This window comes from Fulmarus glacialis, unplaced genomic scaffold (assembly GCF_000690835.1).
Source record: "Fulmarus glacialis isolate BGI_N327 unplaced genomic scaffold, ASM69083v1 scaffold4743, whole genome shotgun sequence".
NCBI classification, from domain to species: domain Eukaryota; kingdom Metazoa; phylum Chordata; class Aves; order Procellariiformes; family Procellariidae; genus Fulmarus; species Fulmarus glacialis.
This window is the reverse complement of record NW_009202148.1, coordinates 345-13,549: the sequence shown is the minus strand read 5'-3', so window position 1 is coordinate 13,549 and position 13,205 is coordinate 345. Positions and strand designations below refer to the sequence as shown.

The 13,205-nt window shown below is 38.4% G+C and overlaps 1 protein-coding gene across 1 annotated transcript; it reads right to left on the bottom strand.

Annotated features, from left to right (window-relative positions):
• Positions 1-3,079: 3,079 nt before the first annotated feature.
• TLDC1 (TBC/LysM-associated domain containing 1) lies at positions 3,080-13,196 on the bottom strand. Its single transcript, XM_009574171.1, has 8 exons — positions 13,181-13,196; positions 11,965-12,143; positions 8,999-9,229; positions 8,127-8,271; positions 7,049-7,489; positions 5,640-5,758; positions 4,267-4,446; positions 3,080-3,217 (listed from the first exon to the last, which is right to left on the bottom strand). Exons 2-8 carry the CDS (start codon positions 12,130-12,132, stop codon positions 3,086-3,088), a joined length of 1,416 nt encoding a protein of 471 aa, XP_009572466.1. The 5' UTR covers positions 12,133-12,143; positions 13,181-13,196; the 3' UTR covers positions 3,080-3,085.
• Positions 13,197-13,205: the final 9 nt, after the last annotated feature.

Here is a 13,205-nt window from a genome sequence, read left to right as displayed (position 1 = left end):
TTAATAAAATCTACATTTTAAAATGTTACAGATAAGTAACAAGACTCTTGATTTAGATCCGTCCTTTTATATTAAATTAGAAGAACGGAAAAGACCTCCCTTCACTAGCACTTCTTTTCCTGTAGTCATCCATAGTGTTTCTAGATTCCCAGATATCTAGCCTTGATTCAGAAAAACTGTAAAGGCAACTGTGGAGAGATGTCAAACAAAGAGTAAAGACCGAAAGTGCCAACCCTCAGCTGTCAGCTTTTGCCGAACACTGCAGTGATTTTTTTGTACCTATATGACTAACAGGAGCAAAGCAGAAGGCTGATCTGATCTGATGCACAGTAGTGGATGGATTTAATGGGAAAGGGACTCACTTGCACAAGTGCATGAGAATAAAGGTGACTCACATACATAGCAGGGATGTTAAGCTTTGCAGTTGGATCAAGAGTTGCATAAAAGTGATTGAGACATTAGATTAGATCATAGCTAAGCCCACTGCTGACAAAGGCTTTCTGGACATTTTTAGATGCATGAACACGAAGCACAGATTGCTTAATCATTAGGTTCAGCAAAAAAAAAGTTGAGTCTCTTCCAAGCCAATCTTCTACATTTAATGAAAAATTTCGAATAATCTCATCTGCTGGTTGGATCAGTAGTTTCCTAGTGAATAATGCTTCGCTGATACATTTGGTAAGAGTGCTATAGTGTCAGTTTTCTTCTTGCCCCAGCTTAACACCTTCACTTCAAAGTGAAATGAAGAGTCTCAAATACAAACTTGTCATAAGACACAATTTCAGAGGTCAAAATGCTATGCTGATCTTCACAAGACGATGTTTAAACAGGATTACATTTTGGATTCATAGCCTAGAAAGAACCAGCTATACTGACACTTTAAATTCAGAGAAAACTTGGCCACTGAAATATTTTTGGTGGAGTAGCTTTGTGCAATTCACCCTCCCCGGATATAGTCTGAAAAGGTGTCTGCTCACTATTTTTTTTAAAAATCCTTGCAAATGGTTTCAGTCCTCAAAGAAAAGTCTCTGCCTTGTAATGGAAGGAAAAGAAAGTCTAGATGTTTATTTTATGTGTAACTACAGAAATTCAACTATGTCTCATTCCTTTATGTCATCCACTTCAAGTATTTAGTACGCTTAGTCAGTGCCTAAGTGAAGAATACCTCTGAGACTTATGGTGGGAGAACGTTAAAACAAAAGCCAGCATCACCACACTTACAGAGAACATCATGTACTTACTTACTGTCCATATAGCACTCCCTACTTTGTACCATTTAAAATTCTTATTAAAAATATATAGAGAAGAAAATTATACAAAAGTATCAGTGTAATTGTTTTAATGCTTACATTTTTTCTATGTGTTACAAACTTGGGAAACTGTCTGGTTTATTTAAGCAAATACAAGACAAAAGGGCATTACCTCAGGCCTTTCACAGCATACTCTGTACTGGACTAAATAGCATATATGCCCCAATCATTAGCTCAGGTAGCATACAAAATGCACAGTCAAGTTCTAGGATGTCTGGCTGGAGTGATTTCTTCATGCTCTCCTTTCAAGGCTAAATTCATATTGTTTAATAAAATTTTTAAAAATGGGATCTACATTAAGGCACAAGTGCAGATTATTCAGAATATTCAAATCTGGCTCCCTATGAAAAACATCGCGTTGAAAAAAAAAAAAAAAAGACCACATACAAGAAAATGCGAAGGGAAAGAATTTGAAGGAAGGCCACATGATCAGGAATCACAGCAATTTTATAGATTGTTACAGCCCATTTTTTGCTCTAAGCTGCGTGAAAGACAAACTCATGCTAGGACAAAGGGGACTTGATACAGTCCTCCTTAGGAGGAGGAAGACTGACAATATTAGTATACATACTAATAACGAAACACAATTTGCTGAGTTAGAAATGACAGTCCCTGATAGAAATTAGGGTAATTTTTGACAAGTTAATTCCACATAGAATTAGTAAGGTCAAACTAATAATTACTGATAAATGTGAACGGATTCAAGTACAAAAAGCCCTGAGTATACGAGACCTGACAAAACTGGCGCTGACTGGTGAACAGCCAACAAAACAGAGCAAAACCCCCAACCCATTAGTTACATTTCACATTTTTCCATAATACAGTAATGATTAATTGTGTAGAAATAGTGTATACAGCAGTCATCTTTAAACATGTTACAGACATAACCCTGATTTCTTCTCTTCACAAGGTATCTGCAGACACTATTCCCAATTAACTGTGGATGCTTCTTGCTTGATCCTTTTCACAGCCTGATCTTTTACTCATCTCAAGTGAGGCTACTAAAGAAGGTACCTTCCCTAGAGAATTTCTGCTGGAGGTATGGCCCATTCTTAGGACAAATATGGCTGAATGACTCCCAATGGCTCTGTTCTGTTAAAAAGCCATAGGCAAATTCCTGCAGAAACCTCTTAAGCAAAATGTACTAAGGTGTAGTGTAGTATTATAAAACTGGATACTGTATATTTAGCATTCTGTACATCTTACAGCCCTTATAGAGTCACTTGCTGAAAATCTGACTTAGAAAACATGAAATTTAATGCTTTAACTGGAGCAATGCAAATCAATAGCATCCTTCATACGGAATCACATGGACTATTCTATGTTTATCAATGTAAGACATCATTAAAATTTGCTGACTAATTTAATTGCATGCAAATAAATATGTGCAGTCGAGGTATAAGAGCCTTAATCAGTGTCTTGTACAGTCTTTATATAAATACATACCAATTCTCCAAGTCAGTAAGCCGTACTGTCAGTAACTTGGTCTTTTGTCTTTAAAGGATGCAGACAGGATCTATCAGGAATGCTAGCAAATTCATATTCAGCTAGAACTTAGATGTCTAATGATTAAGTACCTAGTTAATTTTTCTGTCCTCCCCAAACAAAACCCTTCAGGCAGGATAGTGTATTGGACCTAAATATTATATAAATACGAGGCTTAAGCTTCATCCCAGATAATTAGGTAAATGTAAGGAAAAAAAATGAGGAAAAAATATCCTGTCCAAGGAACATTAACACTCAGGAGCAAAAAAACTCATGTTACTGTGATTCTTTTAGTTATCATCATCATTGTCGTCCTCTTCAATGGGTTCTCGTAGACCTTCGCTCTGACGACTTTTTCCAGCCATTTCTAATAAGGCCTGAGCCTCAGGATCTATATCCAGGATACTCTTCTTACCTTTTGTCTTCAAAACAAAATAAAATATAGTCAATTTAAAATGTCATTATGAATGAATCAATATCAGGCTACAAGAAAGAGGCATACGCAAAATTCCACAAGTAATCCAGTTTGCAAGCTTGTCACAATGAAGCATATACAATTTCCAAGTAAGACATTTAAGATTCACTGGGATACATCAAATGATTTTTATTGCTGCAGTTACACAAAATAGTCATAAACTTTTCCTACGATGATAGTGAACTATTTCAAGTTTATTCAGGTTACAAGCCAGGCAAAACATCGTGGTTAACCTGACCTCAGTTTGAAGTGCAGACGTGAACTTTTTTATAAAGAAGAGATTCAAGTACAATTCAACATTTTTTGTAAACAATTTGTTCTGTTTCTATTTAGAGCTATGTGTCCTCTGAACAGACAGAGCACACGAATTTAGTATGAAAAGAAATAAAAATTAAAAAAAAAAAAACACCACCAAAATATGCAGACCAAACAGCTTAATAAGAGAATAAATTACAGGGATAGAAACTGGAAAGATAGAAACTCATTCCCAGAAATAAACCAGGTGCAAAAAGACTAGCATAAATCTATTGACATAAATTTACTGTAAAACTATAGTAAATTTAAAGTTACTCATGACGAAATCTTTTGGGTTCTCTTCCTAAACTATAGATTAGGCTTTACTTGTGAGCTTCCAGTGCTTGCTTTCTGTTTTACAAATACTGGGTTTTAATGAACCCCTCCAAGGAGGTTCCTTCTGGAGACCATTCCTCGATATCAGAAAGGCCTTTTGAAATTCAGAATAAAGTTCAGCTCTTCTGACTATATCATTTCATTGCTCCTGATGTTATTTCTTGTTGGCACCCTCAATAATGCCACTACTGTTTTGCCATTTACTTGCTACAAAATACATGGCATCACAGGGCCAGTTAAAGAAAACGTTATTCATTACAATGGAGAGACAGTGTTTAATCAGAAAACTGCAACTGCAAGTTTTGCATTTGCATCTCCTGTTCCAATCAGGACACAATTTCACAGGTTTCAATTTTGTTCACCTACCCCTGCACTTTCAGGGAGGTCTCCCACTGCCCAAACTTCCATGGCATCCAGTGTAAAATCCTCTTTAGCTGACAGCTGGGGACTGTTGTAGGTGGTACATCGAGGTTTTGCTTTACTATGTCCCTTCCCATAGTCACTGTCTATCCAGAGTCCGAAGTAACCATGTTGTCCACCCATACCCTGCGAACCAAAGCAGCACACTGAACACTTGCTGCACATGTAAAACAGACTGGGCAAGTTTCGAAACCTAGAGTTTAAATTGCTATTTTCAGTATTTATGCTACACTTCTAGGGTAGGTCAAAAAGGGTATTCCGAGTGAACATGGGCTTCTGTACCAAAATCCAGTATTCCTGAAGACAAACAAGAATTTACCTGAGTGATACTGTCCTCCCTCTACACTTTACAGAATACCAGTATCTGCAAGCACTTCAGCTGCATCTTGTGCCAGAAACTTAGCTGACTGGCTTTTGTTTATTGACTACAGTTCCATTTTAAACAGGGTGAAAGTGCTCGGTTTTGCTGCCTCTTTTCCATTTAGAAAAGTATCTACAGAAACAAATAATGTAATTTGATGTTGTTTGCTTTCTTTGGAGCAAATTTACTCCAGACTGCTGCAATTCCCAAAGTTATGGACACAAAATGCCACAAAACTGTAAGGCACTTTTCAAAATAGGCAATGTATTGTAGCTCTGTAGAAATGCCTCTGCATCTGGAGAGCTCACTCGTGGACTTGAGTAAAAGGAGCTTCTGCCACTGTAATTACACAACAGCGGCAGCCTACATGCAACTCTTGCACTCTAATTCTGTTGGGCTTTCTCAGCCTTCCATAATTTAAAAAGCAGTTAGTGTGGCAGTGAGAACAGCCAGTGGAAGGATCCTCAATTACATAGATCAGCTAGCTTGTGCTGCTTCAATGATGTGGACACATGCAGTCAATTCTTCCAGACAAGAGGGAGGACTGCTACAAGGGCTTCTGTGATAACCAAACTTGGCAAAAGGATTTCTTCCCAGAACCTCCATAAATCTAACCTACATAAAGCCCACCTACTTGGGTCAGACACAAATAAATTCCGTCTTAGTTGATGCTGTACTTCAATATACATATCAGCTGTAAAGAAAAGTATAGACTCCATCAGTACTGTAAGCAGTTCTCCATCGTTATCCATAGTTCACACTTTTTGCTTTAACGCAAAAAAAGAAAAAAATCCTCCTACTAAAAGTGTGGCACAAACAGCACAGAGAAGGATGAAAACTTCCTCAGAGAATAACAAATGAAATAAATCTGCTCACCGTAACAGAAGCAAAAAGCACAAAATACTTCTGAACACCAGCCACGAATCCAATTTCCAAATTGTCAATTCTTAATACTTACAAGTCCATTTGGCATTGTTTGTTGGCCATGGTTCAAATACATATAGTGGTCATTATATCCTGTGTATGTGTATACAGCAAGAGAGGGGAAAACAGAAAATAGAAAGCATCTGTTGTCACCTGTAAACAGAAAAGTATCTGAGGTCAGACAACTGGCCAAGCAATAACTTGACTACAAATAGGGTAGAAAAAAAAAATTGAAGTGCAGCTGAATAAATCAAAGACAGCAGCTGCCATCTCAGAAAGCCAATACCTATGTCTCATCAAGATCTAGGCTTATTGTTCATTCTTAGTTAACTCTGTGCAGGGTCACAGAAATCAATGTGATTATATGGCTGTGACCAAGGGCAGAGTCAGAGGCATGACTAGTACATTACATTACTATGTAAGGGTACACCTATCACGGGCTTGCATTGTATCATCTAAAACTGGCCAACCACTAGACCTGTACAAAGTGATATGAGTGCAGACACCCTTGGTTCTGACTATACAGATATACAGATCAGTTTAGGGTCAATGATTTAGAGTACAATTTTCATTATGCCCAGTTTGGTATTCAGAGGGACCTGTGGTGTGATTGTCTAGTACCCTACATGCGTGATTCTATCAGGAAAAAATACAAGGAAAATGTTGTGTAATCCGTGTAACATAACATTATATTAACTGACTGAAGTGGTAATTATCAAATACTAATTAAGTATAGGAATTGAGTTTTTAATGTAGCAAAAGTGAGGATTCCCAGCAGGATATATTATCCAGTGTCCGTAATTTTTTTTTTCAGAAAGCTATCACAAAAGTTCTTCCCAAAGAGTTACAAAAAACCCCTCTCTTCTCCCCAGAGGTTTCAAGGGAACAAAAAGTGTAGCTTGTCCAAAGGACCCTTTTGCTGCTGGATTTTAAAAGGGAAACAAAGACAGACAGTAGTGCACAAATGGCAACAGGAGGCTTAACCTGGTGTTTGGCTCAGCTGTTCTGAGATGGAAGATTGCCATCTGCTGGGCACGTTATTTAAACTCTAATTCATCATCTATGCTGTATTTTCTTCATTTTCATTTCATTTTCAACCTATGCAGCTACGGGGGTTGATAGATTTCACTGAAAAGCAAACTTGTTCCATGATCAGTAAGTTCTGCAATTTTAAAAAGTCTTCTCAAATAACAGACTATAAACATTAATCAGTAATATGCCTGACTGGGTACAAAGCAGGAATAACTTAGCATGCATTTTATATTTTTCAAAAACGAGTGTTATTTTTGCCACAGGAAAATACACTTAGAAGTATAAGAAATACTGCGTGTCATGAAAGTAAAATGACAGTATCCATTAAGTGGATAGGATTCTTGTACCTGTACAGAATAGGCAATGTTTACCAGAGCCATGAGATACTAGAAGAAGAAAAGTGAGTTTTACCTTGAAACTGAGGCTTCACCTCCCAGGAGTGAGATGCAAACCCACCAAAGATATAACCATCTAAGTCCTTTAAGATCACTATGCAAGGACCTTTGTTCACTATATGCCCACATAACTGTGAAAAGCTTTCTCCATGAAGCCTAGAAGAAAATAAAAGCTGCCACTTGTGCTGTAGCTCTGCAGGCAGATGGGAGTTGATGTATATGATGGATGGGATGTCAAAGAGACTGACAAGTCCTCTTCCTTTGATGCCTTTGCAGCCTGGAACCAGGTTGACTATGTCTTTGGTTTGGTCTGGGAGAGAATGCAGAACATGGAGGCCTTGCCTGATAACAACACTGAGGAAAACTGAGATCTGTGGAACTCGGTACACCCAATCCTCAATGACACTTTGATCAAAATTTGTCTCCATCAGCTGAGGACCCACAGGTTTTGTCCCATCTAAATAAGAAGACACACAGGAACAGTAGTAAGCCTCCCAGTCTGTACCTTCCCTCCGGAAAATAATCAGTTGATTTTTAAGTGTAAACACAATATTCATTATTTTAATGGACATGTAACCATGAAAGGAGCCAGAGACAGTAAAGTGTCAACTACATTAAGCAGATGCATCCACAGAACTGAGAAACATCTGCCTGTGACATCCATTGGTTGGGCCGTCATGACTAAAAAACAAGGACTCCTGGTTACAACATATGAGATGTTCTTTGCAAGACAGCAAAATCTATTATTACAACAGTGCAAAAGTAAACCTATGCTTTGCAAAAGGACATACAGTCATAAATACATGCCTGTCACCCGCAAGTCAGGTATTTGTAAAACAGACATGTTCCATGACAAATAGTTTTGCACGTCCATGTAAATCGGGACTTCAAACCAAAGCTCTCCTGAATTTAGGAGAGGAAGATGGTAAGGTAAAATAAATAAAATTCCCAAGTCATTTGCAAAGCACTAGGTTTGAAATACTGGTCTCACCATTTAAATTCAAAGATGGGGCCTAAAGTGAGAAATTCTTGTGAGATCAGTGATTACGTGAGCTCTGTGCCATTCTGGGATACATTACATCAGTGCTACTTACCTGCAAGCTTCAATTCTGACAGCAGCTGAGAAGCCAGAGCCTTTACTCCACTTGCAGAATCCCTAGTATTCTCCAAATTCCAACCTTTCAGTTCCTTCCTGTAGCTCAGTACATGGACTACAGACATGATCAGATCCTCTGTGAACTTGAAAGGTTAAAATATCACCATTTTGGCATTTCTTAAATAAAATTGCTTCAAAGGACTTTCTGAAAATAAAGTCAAGTAGTACTGATGCTGTAATCCCAATGGCAGAAACATGTCTTCTCATGACGAGTCAGAAATAACAGAAATGCTATTTCAGTGTCATAAATGCTGAAGTAAATGCTACTTCACAAAGCATCTCCATAAAATATGGCATGAAAGAGGGAGCAGAGTCCAAATTTTACAGTGGGAGGAGCTGCTAGTGAATTACTGTATTGTGAGATCCCACTCTTCCACCTTGCAACCTATGCATTTAATTCACACATCTATCCTGCAACTAAAGCTCTAGAAAGCATTTTGCTCAGTTCCCAGAAGCACCAGCCACACCACAACCCTTGCTGGCTTTTAAATACAGCCAGTCTCTGCACCCTTCAGAGTAAGCATGTGAACCATCAGACAAATCAGTCAGCGTGCTTCCCAAAATCCAGATCCTGGTTCTCAAAGTAGGCAAGTCAGCACGGAAAAGCCCACAGCTGAAACGGTCATCCCATATAACCTGGTTTGCCTACACTGTTGTCCCAGATCAGCAAGTCAGTGGTAAAGAGATTAAAAAAATACAAAAGTCAGGAATCCCTGTTCTGAATCTTGTGCTTTGAAGATTACCTGCAAATTACCTACCCATCTCTGTTCTTTTACTGTTCCCCCAACACATATTTAACTGCCTGTTTACCTCTTGGATTTGTTTGCCCTTCACAGGCCCTTCTGTCTTGGAGATCATTCTCATTATTATGGTAATCTTCTCATCTGCATTCCCTTTTAAGAGGTTTGACATAAAAATTACAAACTGCTCCTTCGCAATCTGTTCACTCAGCCCAGATGATTTCCCAGTCAGGTCAATACTTTTCATTCCGTTGCATAACCGAACAGTCATTTGCTCTGGTAATGGCTCCCGCATATACGCCTACAATGAGAAAAAGAGCAAATAACATGTTTTAAAAATGAAGAATAACTAATATATTCCAGCTAATCTGTGCTGAGATATACCGCTATGAATGAAGGATTTCAATACCAAGTATCTACTATCAGCAACAAACTTTTGTCAAAGGATTGGTTTTCCAAGAGAAAAAAAAAAAATCTCTATTTTTATAGTATCTCCTTCCCAATACAATTTAGTAATTTAAGTTGATACTGTTTTTCTACAAATGCCATGGACTTAAAGAAAACCAACACTGTAAAGTGTTAACAGGATATTAGCAAAGGATTTCTATATGATAACTCTGTTGTAAATGTTTACAACTCTGCCAGTCCAACATTTAAAATTGTGTTTTAACCCTGCTTTTGATAGTGGACCTCACAGATACTTAAAAACAAAGAGAAAGTAAAGTTCTTCCGTATCTCAGTTTTGGCCTCAAGACAATGCAGGCAATGTGTTTAACCCTACATGCACACGTAGAAACAATTCTGAGAAGTTTCCCTCTGCATAGCAACATCTAATTCAAGCATGGAACAAAACTGAGATAACCTGATTTTATAAGGCATCCCTGATGTTAAGACAGTCAAAATCAAAACTTATTCATCTAAATTGCATGACTGGCCCATTGAATTGAAATTTGAGTAGTATACATCATCCTACATCACAACACTGTGGGAAAGATCTGACTCCGGATTCAAGAAACTTTCACAGGGTTAAAGATAATTACACCGTTTAAAAATAAATCATCTAAAATACATCCATACACTAGGACATGATTACACAGTGTCTTCACTGCTCAAAGCTCTGTGCATAACATGCTGAACATCTGACTTGACTTTTTTATACAGGGGTGTAGCCCAGTGGGGACTACGCTGAAATCAATGGAGCTCCACCTGAGTAAAAGCACTCCAGCTCTATTCAGTGGAGCTGCTATTACCAATCTATTGCTGGCTCAATACCACTCCTATTGAAGCCACCAGGGCCATTCTTATTTGATGTTAATGGCTGTTGCTGTGCATGTAGGGCGAGATCCAATATGCCAAGCTCTACCCTGCTTTTGTTGACATCAATGGTAGAATTCCCATTGATTTCAGTAGAAGCAGAGTTAGCAGCCACAGCCTTGCACATTAGAGTGCTTCATATTGAGGAAGGGACGGTCACAGGGGGTACAGCTGTCTTTAAGAGGCTTTCTAAAAGTACTACATGAGCCTGAAACGATACAAGCAGCAGGGAACATAATTAAAACCACTATACTCAAGGGCTTTTTACTTCACACTGCAATATTACCCACCTACACCCTACCCTTTTCCACCCGCCACTAACTTTGTTGCACTGTTTTGTTATGCTTATAGTTATTCCAATGAGTAGACCTGGGATGCAAAAAAGGAAGACTGTAAAAAGGTAATCTTTAATAAACATCTAGCAAACTCACACCTCTGACAGTTTAGAATCCTTGTCTTAAATGGCTTCAACAAAGTATCTAGAGATACCTGCTCTACCTGCTTTCCAAGCTATGCAGTGCAGCCTGCTCTGGTCCAGAAGTCATGTAGTTTCCTTCTAGTAAAGCACTGAACCTAAGCAGAGTACATGAGGTTATGCTTGGGGCCCCGTCAATGTTACCAGACTGTTTCTAGATCAAATCTGTCACGTATTAATCTAGCTCAGGCATGAGCATAGACACCTACGAGGCAGGCATGCCATTGCAATAGTCCCTGCACTAATTAGGCACCTACAGGCAGTCTTTCAAAAGATTTTAATTTAAGTTGGCAAACAAAAAGGCAGGAAGGGAAAAGACAAATGTTCATCAAATGTCACATTGATCTAGGGGCAAAGCTAGAAAGAGAACTTCTTCCAGGTCCCAACCAAGTAACAAGACACCAAGGACCAGGTTCTTGGACATACTAGGGCTCAAAAGCTGGGCAGCAGAAACACTGTTTCCAAACTGCTGATAGCTCATAAACAGCCAGACTGGAGGAAGGCTGACGCTGGTCTGTGTGCAGATGCACACACTGAGGTATTGCTAAATACCTTAAAATAACCTGCTGCTTTCATTGAGCTTTAATTTGATTCCATCAACTGTGTAACATGTATAAAAATGCACTTTTAATACTACCTTCATTTGGCCGCTTGGTTCCTGCCTAACTGAAGTTATCAAGTATTACAACGAATCATTTTCCTCTTCTTTCTTGATTAGAAAATGAATGCAAAGTTAATCAGAAAGCATGATGTATGTTAATTAGCTAAAACGGGGAGCCACAGTTTAATCAAGCAAAATTGAATTCTCTCCTTTTAATGCAAGTGAAAAGATTAGAAACAGTGATGCAATTGAGGGAGAAAGATATTAACCAAATAGAAACTGACTTTGTGGCAGCTTCTCAAGAAAATCTGTAATAATCACATACTATAGACTCCAGGGGGAAGAATATTCTTCCCATTTTTCAGGTTTCTGTAAAAATATTTTCATACATCCCAACTTACTTCAGAATCAGGAAAGCTGCAAATTGACCCAGCAGAGCAATTTAAGAGATAAATACAAACCTGAAAGTCACTACTCACATTAAACTGTAAGAAAAAGTTAATGTTTTGGGGCAGGATGGATATTTAAGTATTAAATTGAGAGGAGCAATCCTTAAAAAGTAATTATTGCCACGTCTTTAGTTTCTTTCTGGAATTATGTTCAATGCACTACATCCCAAATATATCAGGAATAATAGATTTCTTGCCTGTAGTGCTGCCAGAGTCACAGTTTTCTTTGTAGCTTTGCCATTTTTTGCTCCAGCTGAGCCTCCCGATTCTGATAAGGTATCAAATACTCCATCAATGTCAGACTGCTCCTCAGGAAGAAATCTGGAAAGGTGATTCTGATAGGCATTGCTTTCTGCATTTCCCATCTTTTCAACCTGAAGCAAAGGAAAAGGAATATTAAAAAAACCCCGCAAACACAGAAAGGTATCACAATGGCTATGAAAGACATATCAAACAGACTCACATACCAGTGCAAGTTTTACAAGAAGAGGAAATTACTAGCCTTCTAGGAAACTATTAAAACTACTGTTTAGTCTCTGTATTCACTGAGACTTAATGAACTTGAAGAACATCTGTGAACTGTAACCGTACTTTTAAAAATGACAATCTGCCAGCTCTTTGCTAAAACCGCCCTGTCTACCAATTCAAACCTCATTCAAGTCCTATCAAATGGAAAAACCAATATGATTTAATGATTAAATTAGCTTGTACAAAGTGACCACGAGTCTTGTCAGCTGGAATACATCAGTAACATGAAGGGAATAGCCTGATTATGGATTATTTATGACAGATTATGCTACATCTTTCTGATGTATTAATGGACTGAAGCTAAGTCTGCCAATAATATGTGGCACTAAAACACCATCACTATGAAGTCTCTGAAGATGACATGAGAATGTTTTTTCTAAGGACGCAATACAAAAATCATTCAAAAAGCTGCCAAGAAACACAGTAACAAAAACATTTAGGAAGATGACTCAAGACCCATCAAAAGCACACAGCTTCATATGAAGTCAAGAAATTGTTGAGAGCTGGTACCCACAGAATTAAGTGTGTGGGGGGGGTGGTTTGAGGTTGGTTTGTTTTTACACATTTAATGGTACAACTATGATTTCTCTCACTGTCCCAGGATTCACCTGCATTAGGGAGAATAATTTTTTAGTGTTGGCTGCGCCACATGCTCTGCCTTTCTCCCTGGAGCAGCACGGCATGGATCTAACAGTGCCACAGTAGGGTCTGAAATCCCAAATTCCACCATGACCACAATGACAGTCACCACTGCAAAGGGCCTTCCCATCTATCTGGGGTAGACACGCTCCTGGGGTGACAATATAAAAATGATGAGAAGCAGAATAAAACATCCTTTCGCAGTTTTCTTTCCACAAATTCCATGTCCTTTCTGGCACCTCAGTTTTGGTTCGGGATTCCCAGTGCCATG

What these genes read in the sequence shown, in the direction of transcription:
- TLDC1 (XM_009574171.1), bottom strand. Translation starts at nt 12,132, where the DNA reads ATGGGAAATGCAGAAAGCAATGCCTATCAGAATCACCTTTCCAGATTT. An exon ending in TGACTCTGGCAGCACTACAG is followed by an intron (nt 9,230 to 11,964) that starts GCAAGAAATCTA and finishes TTCTCATTGTAG; the next exon opens with GCGTATATGCGGGAGCCATT. An exon ending in AGGGCAAACAAATCCAAGAG is followed by an intron (nt 8,272 to 8,998) that starts GTAAACAGGCAG and finishes TAACCTTTCAAG; the next exon opens with TTCACAGAGGATCTGATCAT.